The sequence below is a fragment of the Oreochromis aureus genome, linkage group 10 (genome assembly GCF_013358895.1).
Source record: "Oreochromis aureus strain Israel breed Guangdong linkage group 10, ZZ_aureus, whole genome shotgun sequence".
In the NCBI taxonomy this organism is placed as follows: Eukaryota; Metazoa; Chordata; class Actinopteri; order Cichliformes; family Cichlidae; genus Oreochromis; species Oreochromis aureus.
In genome coordinates this window covers 21,915,387-21,936,531 of record NC_052951.1, presented here as the reverse complement: position 1 = coordinate 21,936,531, position 21,145 = coordinate 21,915,387, and the positions used below count along the sequence as shown (strand labels likewise).

The following is a 21,145-nucleotide window of genomic DNA, read 5'->3' as shown; positions in this document are numbered from 1 at the left end:
CCAGTGTGCAGCACTTAAACGGTAGGAATGCTTGGTTTTTGTTTGGTTCAACGTTTACAGATGATCTCTTGTCTCCTCCTTCAGGTATCGATGAACAGGGCTTGTACAGAATCGCTGGCGTCAACTCCAAAATACAAAAACTACTGAGCTTGGCTATGGGTAAACACTGAAGCACATGAATAAAAAGCACATGTTTAAATTGTATCAAAACAGTACCTAAAATATCTTTTTAAAAAATTGATCTCTTTTGTTTCTTTCTTTTTCTCTTCATATTTTTGTCCATCAGATCCAAAGACGTGCGCTGACGTAGAGCTGGAAAGCCCAGAATGGGAGATTAAGACAATAACGAGTGCTATCAAGCACTATCTCAGGTTGGTGTGAAAACTCTTACATAAATGCAAACTCAGTGCTTTCATTCGTTCTTCTACTAAGAATTATTGGCAAAAAATAATTCTTCCAGTGTTCACCGAGCATGAGTGCATTTTAACCTCCGTGACCCATGATAAATGGATTAAATGTGCTTTTTGTGTCTTGGAATTATTCCTCTTATTCTAAATTATAGCACTTTTCTGCACTTGTCACATAATAACTTAGTAGTTTTTTTTTGTTTTTTTTAAAAAGACCTCTGGCCCGAATATATTTTGCTTGATTTTGCTGTCATTTCTATCATTTGCTGTCTGTTTTTCTTTATTTTATACATGTTATTTACCCAGAGTTAATGCTGTGTCAAAACTGCCCGGTATTCTGGTCATTATATTGCACGTCATAGTTAAATTACTTCCTCTGGAGCGGTGCAACAATGAGAGAAGGATTGTGATTGTGGGAAGCCAGAGATGAGCAGCTGAAATGGAAAGAAAATGTAAGAAAGGAATGAGAGTAGCAGAGGTGTTCGTGCTGTGCTCAATCTGCTGTAGCTAAATGAATCTATGCTGTTCACAACACAAATCCACAGGCATACAAAGATTCGTATTCATTCGGTTGTGCCTGCAAGCACTTCGCCGGTACATAAACGGACAGATTTATAGAATCACCTGCTGTCAATTTTCTCGTACATACACCCATTTACACCATCAAGACCTCAAGTCGGGCCTCATTGAAGACCAGCAGGTGCCATTATTCACATCAGGCAGTAGGAGAAAGCTCATGTCAAGCTGGTGTATTGAGAGAAAATATCAGAAGGAGAAGAAAATAGAAAAACCAAGATGAATTGAAGAAAAAATGTCCCAACTACACACCTAGGAGACATTTTGGTGTAAGCTACTAGATAGCACTCTCCACTATCATAAAAAAAAGGAGTATCTTTTGTAAGAATAGTCTTTCCTTCTTCAAGTAGAGTTCCAGACTTCCAGAATGACTGCCAAGGCAGATTAGAGCTGTTCTGGCTGCACATGGTGGTCCAATACCTTACTAAGACACTTCATCCTGGTGTTTCCTTTAATTTCTCTCCAAACTGTAGTGAGATGAGTGCTCATACAGAACTCTTCAGATTTATTGGTTTTTCCAGAGAAGCCAATCCTAACCTGTTCCATTTTCCTTGCTCATAATCTTCTCCTGACATCTTATGTTTCCAGAATGCTACCTGCACCTCTCATGACATACCAGTACCAGAGGAGCTTTATAAAAGCTGCCAGTGAGTAGTTTCCTTTTGCCTCCTGATATCTCGTTTTCTTCACAAAATGTCTCTTCAAGCTGTTTAAGTTGTTTAAAGCCAACCTTGTTATTAAATAGTGCAAACTTCTCTTCAAGGCTACCTTGGATACAAAAATCGACTAGACAATGCTTAAATAGCTTTTGTTTGTTTTTAAATTAAGCTAATCCTGTTGATTCATTTCAGTTTATAAATGATTATAAATGGATTGATTGGAGTTGGTGAAATTTTGCATTATGTTGGTTCTGAGAATAAAAAGTCTTGCACAAACACAAAAACAAACAATGACACTGTGTTGGGGGAATGACCCAGATCCGGATCCTGCTCCATGCCAACTTTTCAATAGGCTAAAAAGCACAGCTGTGTCAGTGTGAAAGCTGCCTCTAACTATGTAAAAAAAGAAATGAAAATTCAGATTCAGAGAGTCAGATTTTACAGGAGACTCAAAAATCCAGGAAGTATTCCTCCTGGGTGTTAAACACTGATTATCTACATCAGGATTCCCATCGAAGGTGAGACCTGCAGCTTCTTATTTTAACTTGTTAAATTGCAGCATGGCTGTTATCTCACAGTTAGACAGTCTTACAAATAAGTGTTTTCTAACTAAATGTTGTGCACACGGTTTGTTGGCTTTGCTGCCGATGGCGCGGCTGCTGTGATGGGCTGATTGAGAGGAGCAGCCACACTCCAGGATGGAAAGATCATCCCTAATCTGACCATCATTCTCCGCTGTCCATTGTGGTGCAATGCACATTGCAGAGCACGCTGCAGAGCTGAGAATTATGAAACAGAGTTTCATAAATACTCTGAAACTCAGCTTTTAATCTCAGTACATTAACATGGTGCCTCCTTTGCTGTATGCAGATTTCCAGATGTGGTAAAAGAGAGCGACGTGCAGTAGACCACGCTTCCCAGGAAGGCAGAAAAAAAAATCTGTCTTGAAATTAGACCACTGTCTTTAGAATAGTTAAATAGCATAGCTGGGCAAATGGCTATTTGTATCGCTGTATATGATCAGCTGTGTTTAAAGAGGAAAATAGGCTAAATTTCCTAAATTTGGTTAGTTGAAATTCATAATTTTCTATAATCACATTCACAGCAGTAATAACAGTTCATCAGGCCTCAGAGTATCTAGAACTACTCTGGCTTCTGAATTACTATCATAGAGATGTTCTATTTTCACAAATCCTTTGCTGGTAGAACATTTAATATGCTCCCATACTGTTTATAAGTAGTTTAAAGTTTATGATTGCTGTTTATTTGCCCTTCTTCTTTAGTAGAATTGAAAAATCACTGAAAAATTATCTTTATTCTCTAAATAAGGTGTTTTATGATGTTCCTGTCTTGTTAGAGGGTTTGTAATTAAACAGTTTACGTGCTTACATAGTGGGGAGCTGGTAACTCTGTCTATTCGATGAGGGGTATACAATACTATAAGAAGCCTGGAGAGCTTATCAGAAACGGACAGCCCAATAAAGGTTTACTGTTTTGAATTTTGGTGGATCACATAGCAGCTGCAAAATGCTCCTTTTTGATAACTGCACCTGATGGGTGTGGTTTGAGTCAGGAAACATATTTTATTAGAAGAAAAAAACCCTCAGCTGCCTGGAAGATAGATTGCCTGAACTCTCCAACAGCCATGGCAATCATTTCAGTGTATTAGATTCTTCTCATGAGGCTGCTAGGCTACAAAATAAACTTTTGCAAGCACCAGCTGATTTAAAACATGAAATGGAGACTTTGTGTGAACCCCTCCTTTGCTGTTCATTTGGATTTCCTTGTTTTTCTCTGTTTAACCATAGTTTAGCTTGCTTGGGTCGATTAACCATGGTTATCCATGTAGCTGCTTCCTATTTTTTTAATGAATATTTGAAACATACAAGTAGTTTAGTGCAATCCAGTCCATTCTAGTGTTGGAGGATGCTTTAGTGATTTGTTTTCTATGTTTGGCAGTAGCTAATCCTATAGGAAGCCGAGCTGACATAGGAAGGAAGTCCAGGAAACGATTGTCTGTTTCTGGCCACGGTACCAAGAAAGGCTCTATAGTGAATCCAATGAAGATTGTTTTTTATGAGCGTATTTAGAGAAAGGAAAAGAGGATGGCAGATAAGTCTACCAAGATAGCTGGGTTGAAAACAAGGCGGACCACCCATGCGATAATGCATGCGATTATGGTTTTTTAGTAATCATTAAAAAATACTTGTGTTTGTGAAGTTGCTGTATAAGTTTACAGTTGTGTGCCTGACCTGACCTCTTTTCCACGGCACTCATTAGTTTCGGTTGACGTCGGCGTCGTAAATTTCTTTGAGAATGCATATGTGCAAGAAGGCGCCTCTGTCTGTGTGACTTAGCTTTTGTATTTTTTCAAGGTGGAATTCTGCCGAAGCAGCAGGGTGTTTTTTAAAGACAGCGTCCTCATTTGAACTCTCTTTTTCAGGTCCTCCCTTTTTTTTTTTTTCCTCCTCTCTTTTACATGTATTCACCAGCTCCGCCCACAAGATCTGAAATTGCATCGTGCTCTTCCTCCTTCTCAAATTTCATCCCTGCTTTGTCTCATACAGTGTTACATATGCCCTTTATGCAAAACGTGGAGTTGAAGAAAAGGAGAAAGATGGCTGGTGTAAAAGAGAGAGAGGAAAAAAACGTATGAGAGGCAGAATAGAAAAGAAAGTATAGAGTGTATGAAGAAAATGCTCTGATTCTGGACACGAGTTCATCTTGTGTCTAATATTTATGTACATCACCAGAATTCCTTCCAACTGGGCTTTATTTTTCACTCCTACTAGGAAGAGTGATATTTTGTAAGGCGTCTACAAAGATCTACCAAACTTTATTCACTTGTATTACTTAATGCAGTCCATAAGAAAGACCTGAGATGAGCCTCGTCATCTCCGTGACACGTAATCCAAAGTCTTATTTTTTTAAGAAGCCAATTTAACAAGTACTGTTTCTTCCTGTTTAACAAGTACAAATTGATATTAATCTTCTAAAACGCCAATTATGCATGATAGACGGAGTTGTTTGCCGCCTTTTCTACAAAAGTGTCAGATAGTCTTAAGGCTGAATAGGCAAGTTTCTGGAAAATAATAGGACGGGAAATACCCTGATCTGTAGGTTATAAACACATTATACTATGTTTGCAATATTTTTCTTCTATCCCTACATTTTCTATGATTTAACCCTTATTTTGGTACATTATACATGCCAGGATACATTAAACTTTAATTAAACATTAAAGTTGCGGGCCATAGAACATGGTCTAAAAAATCATACTTCAGTTGTGACATCAGCAAACCACTTCATCAGTCAGAGATGTACCAGATTTTTCTTAATTTATTTTTTAATCACTATATCTAGTGAGCTATATCTCTATATTTAATCACTTCCTCCTGTGTGAGTTCAGACATATTGGCCTGTTCACTCATTTTAAATGACTGACTCATCTGGCATCCTGGCTGAAAAGCATTATGTCCAGTGAACACCATAGCAGGATTAATGATTAGCCAGTCACCACCAGGATGGGCAAGACACACAGGCTGTTTATAAAGACATTCTGCAGACTAAACTGTTGCATTGCTGCTAGCAGTGTATACACACTAGTAACTAGAGCAGTTTGTCTTTGTGGATATTTAGGGCAGATGAAGAGGTAAAACAGAAGAAAAGCTAGTAGTAGCAATATTTCTAAATCCCCACTCTTGCTTCCAGTTTTAATGCTAAGCTTAAAGTCTTTTCAAAATGTCAGTTAAATGTTTGAAACAACACAATGACGATTGAAAACAAATGTTTGTGCCATTTGACATATTTATTAAGAACGGATTTGTTTTGGCTGTGCTACATAATCATCTTGATCCATCGATGTAAGTAACTGCTTCCCTGCGGTCTTAAAAGCACCCAAAACTCAACTTGCATCACATTAGCAGCTTCCTCAATAATGAGAAAACAGGTTATTGGTGAATCATGTGTAATTTCCTTGTTTATCGCTCTCCTGGGATGCGGTTGACGTTGGCTGGATTCCTACTCTTATTAAATTCAGAAAGCGTTTGATGGTGCCCTAAATCTACTCCGAATAAAATTAAAGGTCTTCAGTACTGTAAAACCGAATGTGTGTTCGTACTATGCTGTGCCTACACATGTCTGGGCTGAGGTTTAAAGAAAAACAAAGTTTTGTTCTTTTGTCCTTGTGTGCATGTGTGTAAAGCTGTGGGCACCATAAGGAATGCTGATTTTTATTTCTATTTTTTTAGTGTATGCATCTATTTGGAGATACATGAAGAGTCAAAGATGTGGTGATTGTAAACATGTTTGACTTCTTCTTTTTTTATATATATGTGTGTGTCTGCTGGAGCCCAGCCCAGTTATGTAAGAAAATAATAAAATTATGGTTGTCTGTGTATAAGATGCTCTGTCAGTTGTGGGAGCGTTGCCTGGCACTGACAGCTGGGGCCTGAAGGTTGATATAGTGTGAGTCTGCTGTCATCTCTTTATTGACTAGCCCCGCAGGCTTGAGTTATTATAGTTATTCATCAGCAACAGGCTGTTCTGCCCTGCTTGCCACGGAGCTTTTCCACTTTGTAACAGTATTAAACACACAGTGCCAATAAATACCCACATGTATCCTCTGCTCTGTCTCTGCATCTTGTGGAGATGAACGTTTTAATATGCGCTTCATAAATACTTTGGCAATGCTACACAGAAACCCTGATTCTAACGTCAAATTATTCCCTCTGAATATTTATCACCTACCTAACCTTGTTTATGACACTCAAGCCCATTACGTCAGTTGGTTTCCTAAATCAGCTGGGCTATTTTTTTTTTTTTTTTTTTTTCTTTCACAAAAATGGCACAAACGTGAGTTTATGGTGCGTTTTTTATAGAACTGCAGGTTGATACTCATGCTAGTGATTATATAGAATGCAGAGATGGCATATGTGGGTCTGATTGGACTTTGAGTACACTAACTAGTGCAACACTGTGACTCACATATGGGATTTTTAATTATTGTTGGAAAACAATGTGTTTACCAAAGAATATAAGCAGCTTCAGACTGTGTTAGGATGATAGTTGGTTGTAGCGACAGGAAAAAAGATGTGAAATATCTGCGTGACATCTAAGAACTCCACCGAGTCTGGGTGTTATTCAGACTTTTATTTTATTGAAATCCTGGTATACTTGTTTAATTTCCATAGAGAGTATTAGAATGACTGCTTTTTAGTGTCTACATAAATTTAAAAAGGAAAAATATAAAAGGGATCACGACTGCTTCGATGGTTTTGTATGTGCTTGTTTGTGTCAATAAATGTATAATAATCAGTGACACACTTGAATCTCTCAAGTCTTAATATGTGTCTCTATCCAGAGATGGACAATCCAGAGGCTAGAGTAACAGAGGTCCACGCGCTAGTGCACCGGCTCCCAGAGAAGAACAGACAGATGCTGGAGCTGCTGGTGAAGCACCTGGCCAAGTAAGTGGAAAAATTGCACACATGGGACAAAAGGTGTAACTGCATTATACACTGTTCAGTTCTAAAGCAGTTTAACACTGTGTAGTGTTATTAGCATTAGTGACTCCATTTAAATTGCTATAATGCTACTTTGCTTAATTGCCGTCCAAAAGAATTAGTGCTCAGTGTAATCTGTTGACCACATGCGCTAATGCTGTGTGTACTGAAAATAGAAACCCATCTGCTAACCACCAGGCGAAATCTATTTCTGGACTTGGGCCTTTAAAAAGAAAGACGAGCTAGTGGCAGGATGCAGGTATCTCTGTCACTAGCAAGAAGAGTTAATCAGACCTTAGTCTCAGTGTCTAGTTTACAGTTGGATTAAAAGTGGTTAAAAAGTTAAGAAACTGTACATATATTTTTTATGTAATGTAATTTTAAACTTTAGCTGTATTTCTGATGCCGACCCCGGCTTTCCCAGCAAAAAAGTCTTTAAGTTCACCCACCTAGTAAAACCCCTTGTCACAATTTAGACTTTTGCTTCAATGCTTTAGATGCTGCTGTACTGTACACAAGCAGTGGTGCTATGTATTGTACAGGTGAGAGAAATTGTGAATAAAACCCGTTGTCTTTCTGCAGGTCAGATTCTGCAAGTTGCTGTAACACATAAGCAGAGATGGCATCATACCGCTAGCTTAAGTCTACTTATTTCTCCAAAGCAGCCACCTTGCTTTGTGTTTTCAGTGTAAACCCGCATCTAAGCCCCCATGGCTTTATCAGGCTTTTCTTCAACAGCAACAGCATGATACAATCTGTGGTAATGAGGACATAAGCCACATTTAAACCACATGTAGGTGAGCGCATTTGCAGAGAGTTCTGAGGACATGCTACCTGGGTTTAGTGGATTACAGCTGCCAATAGCTATTATCATCACAGGCTTATAGGTAGAGGCTGGATCACACTGTAGCTCAGCTCTCTGTGACATTTTGTTCATGCATGATTTAAGATGCATTTTTCAGTGTACACAATGAGGTTTGTAATGGTTGAGATTCAATGAGAGCGGAAGTGTAAGCCAGATGTATTATTATGTCTCAATCAGGTTTAAACATATTCTCCCTCATTATGATTTTCCTGCTTTAATGCCATTTTTTTGGACTGCTCAGGCAATGCGCCGATCTATTTTGACTGAGCTCTTACATTTTACAAGAGTTTCTTATTTTTTTTTATTTTTTTGTAACCTGTGTGGTTTGGCAGCTTTTGAAATCAGGATTGCGATCTGAATGCAGTGAAAACACATTTGCTTTTCCAAGATAAGCTCTATAAATTCTCTATAGGCTCCTCTTGTTCATGTGTTTCTTTTATCTGTTTATTTATTCATATATGTTAGTGTTATTTCTGTTATTACAGACAGGAAAAAAAAAACATAAGAGTTGCTTCTCCTGAAAATGGGTAAAATAAGTGAGGGTGTATATTTGGGTAACAATTATGTGAGTGATGCGTCGTTTGAGACTTTATTAATGTAAGAAAAAAAACTGTTGGGAACTGTAGCTTCAAATCGCTTTGGATTTACTGTGTCGCCCTTTTCTTTGTGTAACCTTAATAGTGTGGCCAGTCACCATCAACAAAACCTCATGACCATTGCCAATCTGGGTGTAGTCTTTGGACCAACTCTGCTCCGCCCACAGGAAGAGACTGTTGCAGCCATCATGGACATTAAATTCCAGAACATTGTTGTGGAGATCCTCATAGAGCACCATGAGAGGGTAAGATGATGCATAACCTTAGTGATTAGCATAACTGCAGAGAGATTAAATGCACCCGTTTATACCCGTTACTCACACACACACACACACACACACACACACACACACACACACACACACACACACACACACGTCTGGTTTGCTATCCTCGTGGGGACATCCCATTGACATAATGCTTTCCCTAGCCCCTTACCCTAACCCTAACCATTAAAAATGAATGCCTAACCCTAACCCTTACCCTAAACCCAACCATAACCTAATTGTAACCCTGACAGTAAAACCGCATTTTGAGTGTGAAAATTGCTTTCAACCCCGAGGGGACCTGGATTTTGGTCCCCATGGTGCAGAAAGTCCCCACCAGGATAGTAAAAGTCAGATTTTGGTCCCCACCAGGATAGTACGAACCCGTACACACACACAGAGTCGTGTTTTCATATCTTAGTGGGGACATTCCATTAACTTTATATATTTTGCTTACACATCAAAGCTACTTTCCCCATAAGATAAGAAACGCGCATTGACAGGCCAAGCTGTTTGCATGTGTCACCATCAGTAACAGCTTGGCTGTTTGAGACTTTAGCATTGTGCGCAGAGGGAATTCAGTAAGTGAATGAAACAAACAATTAGATGAACACAGTTTTATAACACACCTTGTACATTCATAGATTTATAGACGGACAGGAGTGTGTGTTTATACAGACACATAGACAAACACACACAGCTCAAGTTGGCACTCCTCAGTCTTTTGACTTTTCCAGACCACTGCTGTATCTACTGGAATGTGTGAAAATATAGTAAGTAAAAGCAAAAATCTTTAACACGCTTGTCTCACCATAGTGAACAAGTATGTACAGTGTCACAGGCGATTAACACAGCCTGCAATAACAAACTAAAAAACATCATATTTGAAAACTAATAGACTTATGTAATCGGTTCGAGAAAGGCGGAGGGAAAAAAATTACTGCCTGTGTTTATTTTTATCACGTCGTGGGGATTTTACTTTCCTGACTGTACTTGAAGTGGAAGAAAATTTCAGTAATGCCACGATCACTGCCACAAATCTCAGGCTAGAGCCAGCAATGTCCCCTGTTGTTAAATCTCTACATATGTAATTACTCTCATTTAAAAGACGTTTCACACGCAGCTGCAAGCAGCTTTGTTGCCGTGTTCTGTAATTGCAATGGTTGAAGCTCTGCTGCAAAATAAAAAAATCCAGGAACTAATATTCAGTATAATGCTTCTGCTCACAAATGAATTAGTGCCTGTCCTCAACAATAGGCAAGGGCGGTGAATTATTGTTTGCTTTTTTATTACTGGAATCAAATTTAAATTTGCCAAAGCACCATTTGCATATTTATGTACTGTGCTGTTTCGTAGTTTGTATTTAATGCTGATTGTCTTGTTTGTGCAGATATTCAGGGACATGCCGAATTCTTCTTTGTCCAACACGCAGCTGAACACGCCCAGGAGGAGGAGCACAGACAGCAAAACTCCTTCCTGCAGCGAAAGGCCACTCACGCTTTTCCACACCCCGACACATTCCCATAAGGGTAAACTGAAGGACATGACCTCATGCAAATAATTTTTTTTTTTTAGGATTTCTTTATTTAATTTTGTGGGTTTTTTTTAAAAGCATCTGTTTGTTTGCATTAAAACATAGACAACACAGGTATACCAAACAAACCGAACAACAAACAGAACAATTCCTAATCCTAATTCCTTCAGCCACCTATTAAAGGGAGGAAGTTTGTCAGACATGCAGGATTGCAGCAGAATTTTTCTTGCTAACAGCTTTTGATTAGTAAACCTCATAACGACCTTTCGTACTCTTGAATAAAGCACCCAAAATAATGCTGTAAGAGGGGGGGAAAGGGAGCTCCCTATTAAAAACCTTGGTGAAAAACTCAAAAAAGTGACCCCTAAAGGTCTTATTCAGTGTAACAGATTACAGAATGCAAGGTTTTTACCTCTCAGCTGTAAAAGGCTGTATTGTCGTCACACCACCAGGTGAGCGGAAGAGTGGGTGGCTTTGACACCCGAGTTTGTGAATATGATAACCCGAGAACGAGGCAATGTAGGATTTTCAAACTAATACCATAGGTGCATCTACTAAAAATCTCAGATGAGTTTGAATCTCAGTGAGAGTGGTTGCCAGTTTTTCTAAATAGTTCAAACCATTTTTATGAAATGAGAAAGCCCCAAGGAATACATCACTCACACATTTATTCTTACAGGTGAGAAAAGGAACAGTGTTGGCAACGCCACAGCCGCTGACCTGCAACACTCGGTGTCCTCGTCTGCCAACTGTAACAGCAGCAGCAGCAGTAGCAGCAGCAGCAGCCAAGGTCGAACCCCGAGACACAGCCTGACAAGCAATGATGGCGAGCAGGACAGCCGGCAGAACCGGCCCACATCATTGTGAGTAGGACAGCATTACGAAATAAGGTTAACCCAAGTAGCTTCTAACAGATGCACCAGCATAAATATGTGCACTTGATTTAAACATTAAAATGGCACAGTGGTGTGGTGGTTCGCACTGTCACCTCACAGCAAGAGTGTCCTTGGTTCGAATGTACTGGAGAGCTGGGACGTTTCTGTGTGGAGTGTCCGTCTTTCATAAGGGACTCAATCCCACAGTCCAAAAGCATGCTTGTTAGGCTAACTGGTGATTCTAAATCGGCAGCTGTGATGGACTTGTTTTGTTCACTGAAAGCATCTATCAGTTAGTGATTTACATAAAATTAACAAGAATTTTAAGAAGAAAATTAAGGTAGTAAAAATAACTTAGCAGTCTAATTGTTTTTTAAAGGGTATTCTGGACATATTAATATATGAGGTATAGTAGATAAAGTTCTGTGCACAAATATGAAAACATTTAACTTCAAATATACATACAAACTCAAAAATAGATACACTATGTAAACGGTTTTCAATCACACTGGTGAAACACTGTGCCACATATTTGCATATCAGCATACATCTCCATTTATGGTTGCTAGGAGCTTAGTGAAGTATACTTTTGACTGGCTGGTTAAATCCCAAAAGATTCTGGTGAAGTTCTGCAACTGTCTGCTTCTCCCGAATGAATAAAATTTAAAAATAGCTGCTGCAAAATCTAGCCAAGCAGGTTTTGATACAGTGTAAAAGCGTAAATAGTACTTGACATTTGTCCTGCTGTGCAAAAGCTGAGTTTTTTCTTTCTTTCATGATCTGTTGCAAAGCAGCATGACAAAAGTGGCAAACGTACATCCAGTCATAAACCCCTATCTTCACTGACGAGAGGGTGACATGCAGCAGATGACATGTCCCATGCGGAGTCGATGCACCTTAAATCCAGCACTATGACAACTTCTAAATGATTGTGACTTTGGGGTTTTTTTTAGTGCACTTTTAGTTTAAAACTGAATTTATGGCATTAAAACCTTGGTATGGTAATATGTATCTCAGATTTACCTCTCACAGTGTGTTCACTTGTCAGGCTGTCTTGTGTCTGATTGACAGTTTAAGAACTGAAACCAGCTGAGACAAAAATATTATCACAGGGCTGACTGAACCTGTCTCCTGCTGAAAATAACCATGTTTTTATGTAAATGCTAAACCTGGAACTCACAGAGACAAAGGTTGGCCACGCATATGGCCAAACACACAAATGTACCGGAACACAAACAATATCTTCTGTCTGTCATCCTGATATTATTTTATGGTGTTTGTTGTTAACATACACCTAGTTATAAAGACTGCAGGCACAGTCTGTCACCAATAATTGTTTCTCCTTCCGTCTTCCACCGATACTGCCACTCATTCTCCTTTGTCTCCCACAGCTTGGAATTCATTTTTTAATTTTCTCAACAGCATGCTATTGTTCCACATAGCCTTTGTTTATTAACTTTGTTATTTGTGTGAGTTCTGTGTCAATTTAGCATCTTCAATCTGAACTTTGATTAACGTTAGAAATGTACGGCGATCAGTAGTGTAAGGTTTCCTTCATCAAACAACAAAAATACTTTTGGCTGTTGAATACTTGAATATGGCTGTGGACTGTAACAGAACAGAAACATACCTCTTACCCCTGTTGATGATGTTGTTGCTAGGATCTGCTGGAGCCACTTTCCTAGCTTGGGAGTCACTGCACCTAGTGCTCCTATTACCACTGGGACCACTGTTACCTTCACCCTCCACATCTTCTCCGGTTCTTCTCTGAGCCCTTGGTATTTCTGCAGCTTCCTTCTTCCTGATGTTGCTGTCATTCGGAACCGCTACATCTATCACTACAGCCGTCTTCCTCTGTTTGTCTACCACCACTATGTCTGGTTGGATAGCCATCACCATTTTGTCCGTCTGTATCTGGAAGTACCACAGGTTCTTATCTCGGTCATTCTCCACCACCCTTGGGGGCGTCTCCCATTTTGATCTCGGGACTTCCAGGCCATACTCGCCACAGATGATTCTGTATACTATGCCGGCCACTTGTTTATGGAGTTCCATGTATGCCCTGCCAGCTAAAATCTTACACCCTGCTGTTATGTGCTGGATTGTCTCAGGGGCATCTTTACACAGCCTGCACCTGGGGTCTTGCCTGATGTGATAGACCCCAGCTCAGAGCTTGTTCCTGTGCTGCCATGATTACTGCCTCTGTGCTGTCTTTCAGTCCAGCTTTGTCCAGCCACTAGTAGGACTTCTGGATGTCAGCCACTTCCTCTGTCTGCTGGTGGTACAGATAGGGGTCTATCCTTCCATGATGGATCCTCCTTATCCTCTTCTCTCTTGGGTTTCTGCTGCCTGAGGTATTCACTGAGCATGCGGTCGGTTGGAGCCATCCTCCTGATGTATTTGAAGTATTTTGTTGTTTCTTTTAGTCTGCTTATATTTGGCTTAAATGCTGTCTTTACTGATCAGAATAGATCAATCATTAAAAAGTACAGAGCACCAGCACTTGCAAGATTATTTGGAAACACATGGCTGTATATAGACAGTATACTGTATATAGTGTGCACAACATAAAACAAAAGACGGGCGAAACAGTGTGCAGTGTAATTTTCTCTTCTCTGCCCGTATGCTGCAGTGATACAATTGAAATTTAATGGGCCCCATGCAACTGCTGCTCTGCTTGATGGAGAGCAAGCTGACAGACAAAAAAATGTTTATGGAAACACCTCACAAGAGGGTTTACATAATAACTAATAATACAAAATGTCACAACTTACATTTTTCATCTTGTAATAATTTGAGTGATTTGTGCACACAATTCATAGAAAACACATACTTTAGGTGTAATAATAAATGTATTTGGGATTTTTTTGTAAAACTGAGCCCAGGGTCCACATTAGGGTGTCTAGAGAAGTGTTATTCGTGATATGTGAAGAGAGGGGAGAAATAAGAATGCACAGCAGGAACAGGTGCTTTAAGAGATACTGAAGAATACAGAGAACAGCGGACAGAGAAAAGAACATTTTTGGAAAGTCTTTGCTTTATGAGTCACAAGCAAGAAGCATTTAATGACTGTAGTGAACAACCTGTGAGCTATGATAGAGCACCTAATGGAGTATGCAATTATATGTTCAAAGCCTGCTATCCTTATGTTTTTTCCTTTTATCCCCTTATAGTTGTGCTTGGGCAGAACCGTATGTTTTATGTAATTGTTTTTTATACTTTATGTCCCTTTCTGTTTGCACCGTATCTCTGCAAGCATGTTAAAGGGAAATTCGAATTTGCTTAATTTACTTTGCTTTATTTACTTCTGCTCTTTGGTGTATATGCCAAAGGTTACTGCAGGGTTCTTGGTTTGAGGTTTGGGTGTCATTTGCTGTCTCCCTGCTTTCCTGCCTACCCATTCTCTGAGAATAAGGCCTTTAAAATGCCCACAATCGAGAAAGAAAAGAAAAAAATGACCAGCATGGAATCAAAACTCTACCAGCTCAGTGTGAACAGACACACATTAGAGGATTTTTGATTTAGCTGTTGAGGGATTTTCAGCCACAGTGAATACACTACACCTTGGGGAAAAGAGTCTTTCCTAAGCTGGTGGACTGGAGTAGCCAGCGAAGTGTGAAACACAAACGAGCTGCCAAGGCAAAGATAGATATGTGTAACTGACTCCGATCCGAGCTCAGATCGTCCTTTCATATTCTCCCAGAGCCACATCGCAAATTGGCATGAAAACCAGCCTCAGCGCCCTCATCATATGTGCAGAGGTACAGAGCAACTGGTTGACATCGTCAGCTCTGTCTGTTCTCCTATTCCCTACTACTATTTGTCAGGTGCTTTTTACAAACCTGCAAACCTTTGACTATGACTAGAGGCAAACCCAAAAGAGATGTCAGTGTGCAATGCACTGGGGTCTGAGTTGGGTCAAATCTACGAGGTCGACGGTGGACTGGACCTGATGTGCTAAGGTGAAAATGTAAATGCCAAAAACCTCCTGCTCTGCTCTTGTCTCTTTGTGAAACTCAGTGAACTATTTTGTCTTTATCGTGCTGTTTTTTTTTTTTTTTTTTAATGAAAAGAAAGCAAAGCAAAAAAAATAATTATTTACTGGAGATTGACTAGTATAGAGAGAGTGACTGAAAAACACACACGTGCCATTAATGAGAGGAAGAAGAAAAACATCCATTAAGGATTTGTAGACAGGCTGTCATCAAGATACTCCCTCCTAACAGCATAACACCCTTTTACACACATGCATTACCAGATTACATGTGTCTGCTTTGGCTGCTTTTATTGATAAACAGCTTGTTTATATAAATATTTTTTTTCCTTCCTGCTCTCAGATCTACAGATATTACACTGATTACTTCAGACCTCTAATAAGAGATAAATTCATGCCATCATCAGCAAAAATGGACATGTAGTATAAGTAAAAACCAGCCTTTAAACTCTTCACTTTTCTCTGCACTGCTTTAATCTTGCCCTCGCTCTCAGAGCGTACAGGTAATGCTGGGCTCTGTGACAAAAGAAGTAAGTAAAATTTATGATTCTCATTACTAAAATGTTCTCAGAGCTTTTTGCACCCTTGTGTTTTGAGTCCAGACTCAACATTTGCAGGCAATTCTGGGGTCAATCTGATTTATTTGTTAAACTATAAATTCTTATTTAAGGCTGTAAACAGTATTTGTTGCTCTCACATCTGCAGAGGCAAACACTGCATGGTGGTGTTGTGACTCAGCAGCATGAAGTCCACTTTAAAAACAAAAGAAAAAAAATCAGACAGCTGATTCAGTGAATACAGGTCATATTCGTTGCAGAATAAACACAAGATTCACCATGAAATATTCAGATTATTTATAATTGCATTGTTAACGATTTAAAATTAAGACAGACTCAAAATGTATCCTTGCATAGTTTTACTGACATAGAAGTTGGTCCCCTCTTGCCGTGTCTATCACAGTGATCTGTGATTAGTGACAGTTAAAGGGTGCTAGAATCCAATGAGGGTGTCCACACTGATTGATTTTTTTCAATGTTGATTGATCTCTGAGTGGAGAATAAAGTAGAAAAAGGTGGATCAGTTACTGTGACTCTACCGATCCTGATAAAGCCACGGTGATAATATCAAAGTGCCTTTTTGAGCTTATTTAAACCAAATGATCTCACTTCCTGTTTTGTTACTAGTTTATTTACCAGAGTTCAGATTTAACATCCAGTTAAAATAGTTTGACTTTCTAATAATTTATTTTCTGAAGTAAATTAACAAGTTAGAAGTTGGAAGATCAATCTTGCAACTTCTAACTCGTACTTCTCTCACTCTGGAGGCGCCAAATACTGATGGTGTAAGAAATGCTTCAAAAAGAGTATGGAGGGGGTGAAACTGTTTCTAGATGTTTCTAAGGTCAACAAAGATACATGTATCACTTATCTTCTTTGTTTTTGTGTGTTTGTCTTGTTCTGTGTGCACTGAGTTACTGATCTAAAAGCTATTTTACTGATGCTTTGTAGTGTCCCTAAAACATCCATCCATCCATCCATCCATCCATCCATCCATCCATCCATCCATCCATCCATCCATCCATCCATCCATCCATCCTTCCTTCCGTTTCCCTGGACAGGTTGCCAGTCTGTCACAGGGTCCCTGAAACAAAACATCACAAAACTAACTTTTAAATATAGCTACATCACCATAGCAACCATATGTTACATCATCAAAAAACGGGAAAGGCTGTTATAATATAAAATAGAGCTGGCTATGAATCTGTTGACGCTGTGCAGAGAGGGAGATAAGAGGAAAAAATAATAATCCTCTGACTCACCAATGTGATGTTAAATAAAATGAATGAAGGGATTGATCTGACACTGGAAGAAAAAGAGTACAGTCTGCTTTTGCTAGGCAGGTGCAGATTGTTGAAATAAAATAATAAAGAAGCCATATCTTTACAGCAGCCGATTTATTAGAGTTTCTCTTTTAGTGGATGGATATATAGAATTTTTCACCTCACTGTTCATTCAAACTACTTCTTCTTTTTGGTATGGTGAAAAACTTCATAGAATTTAAAATTACCTCTCAAAGTATTTCACAAATAGAAAATTCTACTCAGATTTCCTGTGCTTTCTGGCTACCTTTTGAATCCACAATAACATATGAAATGCTACTGTGTTGGCACTGTTGGCTATAATATGCCCTTTTAACTCCATTCTTCTAATAAATTGTGACTGATTATTGGGGCACATTGAATATTTTAAAGGCCAGTTAAATGTGTTCACTTGTTGGATTCCTGGTGATTGAAGCAATCAGAAGTAGCTCAAGAATCAGTTTTAAATCCTTTTAAACAATGGAGGTTAATTGCTTGTGCTATTTAGTATATGAATATGAATATCTGCACATAAGACTCACAGGAAAAATTCATTTTAGATATAGGTGTATATAAATGTAAGACTTTTTCAGTATTTAGTTCTTATGAGTAATACAACTAAGAAGAAGCAGAGGCTTCCAAAAAATAAATAAATAAATAAATAAATAAATAAATAAAAAAAAAAAAAAAAAAAGGCTTCCAAAAGAAAGCCCAAAATAAACATCGGCATAGGGGATGATGCACAGCAGCATGGCTGTCTTTTCAGTGTTGTGAATGCACAGCAGTGAGTATTTTGGTTCTTAGTGACTCTGCTGGCTTAATTTACATGCCAGTTTTCTGTGATGCAATTACGTTTTAATCTCTGAAACAATCTGGTGTTGCCTTTTATGTAATTTTTGTGTGTTAAAAGTGTCAGTTCATCTGCATCCTGCATCATTGGATTAGAAAGACTGAATGAAAAATCTTTTGGGGAAGACCAGTGTTGGTCAAGTTACTTGAAAATAGTAATTAGTTACTAATTACTATTTATTTCTCTAAGAAAGTTATCCCATTACTTTTCTGATTACTTATTTTTAAAGGTAAATAGTTACTTTATTACTTAGTGACTTTTTAAAAACATAACATAACATAAACTTGTTATGTTATGTTCCTCTGTCTCTCTTGCTGCATTGAGCATGTGTATGACAAAAGAATTTCCCTTGGGATAAGTAAAAAAAAATAAAGTTCTTCTTATTCTTATTCTTATTATTCTTAAATACACAACCTGAATATGTTATAAATCAATAGACCTTTCAGCCCAATTCTATTTTTTTCTGCATTATCCATCATATAAAATTGAATCAAATGAGAAAGTCTCTTTTTAAAGCTTGTTTTAGTAGTTTGAATCTTTTAACTTTATGCACTTCGCATCAAGCAAAAATTAAATTATATGCAACAGTCTTTGACTTGAAGAAATTTGTTTAACATTTTAACCTATTTTCTGCATATTTCAGCATATAAACTAAAACAATGTTTTGCGTTTTGCAAGATGCAAAGATTCAGCGTCATTAAGTACAGTCGTTCTTAAATCTATTTTCACCTGTTTAGCAGGAGTGGGGCATGTGGAGGTTTGCCCAGTGCCACAGCAGTCATGTCAGTGGGGGGATCCGGGGTTGTCTCTGTGAATTTCACATTCCCATGGCAGTGTGCTTGGTGCTTGCTCAGATTTGAAGTTTAATTTTTCGCTGTAGGAAGAGCTTTTCTTCCCACGCAGAGTGTACAGCAGACGCTAATGTTTTTGTCACATTTTTACACAATCAAACTCAAAGTAAAGTCAGTACTTCGAGCTTTAGACGCTGCACGGTCATGCTCTCTCCCGCACTCCATATCATCCTTTGTTGATCTACACACGTCTGTTGCTGCCACGGACATTGCACGCTCGTTCGTCATTATCGTGAGACACTCTCACAAACAAAATCACGGTTTAGTAACGCAGTAACGTAGCATGCTTATGGGAAAGTTATAGTAATCTAATTACTTTTTTGCCATAGTAATCCCTTACTTTACTTGAAAAAAGTAATCAGATTACAGTAACACGTTACTTTTAACCTGCTACTGCCCATCTCTGGTGAAGACATGGATCTTGCTGAGAAAGTTGAAATACATTTAACATCAACATGTTGACCAAAACTGCATCTTTGACTATTCTCTTACAAAGAGTATCACTACAACTGATTCTTGGATCAGTCCTTTGTAGTTATTGATTTTTTTTTTCCTTGTTTATCCTCCTATGTCTTTGCATTTAACCCATCCTAATTAATAGGGGCAGTGGGAATCAACTATGCAGCACCCAGGAGACAACTACAAATGCACACCAATTCCTTGGTCAAGGGCAGCATGAGTGGAAAATTAAACCTGTGCAACCACAGGGAGAACATCCACACTCTGACCTCTACCCACTGTGTTTACAGACCACAAGATTCAACTGGGACTGTGTTAGGACTTCACCAAGGGAAAATTCAAACAGCCTCCATATAAGCCTCCATTATTCTTGTTGTTTTAGTTGAACATGAAGCACATTACACTTTTACAGAATTTCTCCTGGTATGGTTTGGGTTTTAGATTCACTATTTTAGCCAAGCAAGATTGGAGGTCTACTTTGCTGACTTGCCATTTATTCCTCATGTGGTGGAAAACTCACATTTAGAACTATGGACATCATTGTCTCTCAATTTATAATGTACAAATTCATTCCACAATGTATTTTCCCAAGTCCAGAAACACTTCTGTATGTAATCAAATGCATTGATAACGACTGATTGCTTCACCTTGTCTTCTTTTTTTGTGTGTGTTTCCAGGCTGAACCCAAAGCCTCGCGCCAGCATACCAACAAGGTACATTTAAAACTGCTTTAAAGTCAGACTTGCCACTTGTCACACTTAATTTCCAGTACTCCACGGTATAAACATGAGGTGTTATTTATCCAGTTTTTATCCAATTCTACTAACATGTCATGACAGCATGTCATTCTCTGTAAATATGTCCTTCAGTGCAACATCTTCCAGTCCCACTTCACCACGTTCGCCCTCCTGGCCGATGTTCTCGGCCCCTTCCAGTCCGCAGCCAATATCTTCTGCCTCCAGTGACTCCTCCCCTGTCAGGTTAGTGCATAGTATTTATGAAATGACATGATGCTGACTTGCAAACTGCAAACTGTGCTCATTCTAAGAAACCTTAAACTGCAAAAGTCTAGGACTGCATGAGAGTAAAAAAGATGAAACTTTTGAAAGCAGTTGTCATCGATTATTATTCAGAAAAATATATTTATACGAAATGGTAATATTTGCCCAACTAGTTAAAAAACCTTATCTGAAAGCTTATGGATCTCCATTATTGTAGTTTCTTTGATCAACACACTTCCAGCCAGCAGAGCTCAAGAAGCATTGGTGTAGTGGATGTAACTGACCTCTCCTCTTCCCCATGAAACGAGAGAGCTTAAAAGCTAACTCGTCCCTCGGGGTATCACCGCAGTATCTCAAATCAAGGGCACGTCAAGCAGCAGTCATTCTAATATAAGCATCTCTATTGAAACGGCAATAAAAATACGCCTTAATTTGATGCAGTTATTCATCTGAACCTTGGTAGATATATAGTGTCTGTCACTACAGTTCATTTCAGTGCTTAACATTTTAAGCCTTAAGTGTCCTGGTGCTGTTTTAGAAGCTGATAACAGCTAGTATTCTTTTCAAGTGCTTTGCACCCTCAAAATATCAAGTCTTTAAAGCTGTGACCTCTAAATGCCTGACTCAGTAGGAGACGGTAGACAGATATAACAATAAATTATATCTGAATGAAAAGGTAAAGTTTACAAGGCAGAAAGAAATCACAAGCTAGATCTTTAAAGACATACAACACCATGGAATATTACAGCGTCGAAATAAAAACATGTCCAGAGTGTCAAATAATTAAGTAAACATATGCAAACACATCCTCGTGTGCAGTTAACACTGACGTACAGCTTATTTTTAAAGG

General features: G+C 38.7%; 1 protein-coding gene across 3 annotated transcripts in view; it reads left to right on the top strand.

The window, feature by feature from the left end:
* The window catches only part of LOC116309366 (rho GTPase-activating protein 26), an 84,176-nt gene that overhangs the window by 57,653 nt on the left and 5,378 nt on the right, over positions 1-21,145 (top strand). For all 3 annotated transcript variants that reach the window (XM_039618753.1, XM_039618752.1, XM_031725951.2), the window contains exons 15-23: positions 85-159; positions 287-371; positions 1,572-1,630; positions 7,005-7,110; positions 8,693-8,852; positions 10,264-10,402; positions 11,087-11,270; positions 19,972-20,007; positions 20,164-20,274. In XM_039618753.1, coding sequence (XP_039474687.1) covers positions 85-159; positions 287-371; positions 1,572-1,630; positions 7,005-7,110; positions 8,693-8,852; positions 10,264-10,402; positions 11,087-11,270; positions 19,972-20,007; positions 20,164-20,274 — 955 coding nt within the window. The remainder of the gene's footprint in view (positions 1-84; positions 160-286; positions 372-1,571; positions 1,631-7,004; positions 7,111-8,692; positions 8,853-10,263; positions 10,403-11,086; positions 11,271-19,971; positions 20,008-20,163; positions 20,275-21,145) is intronic.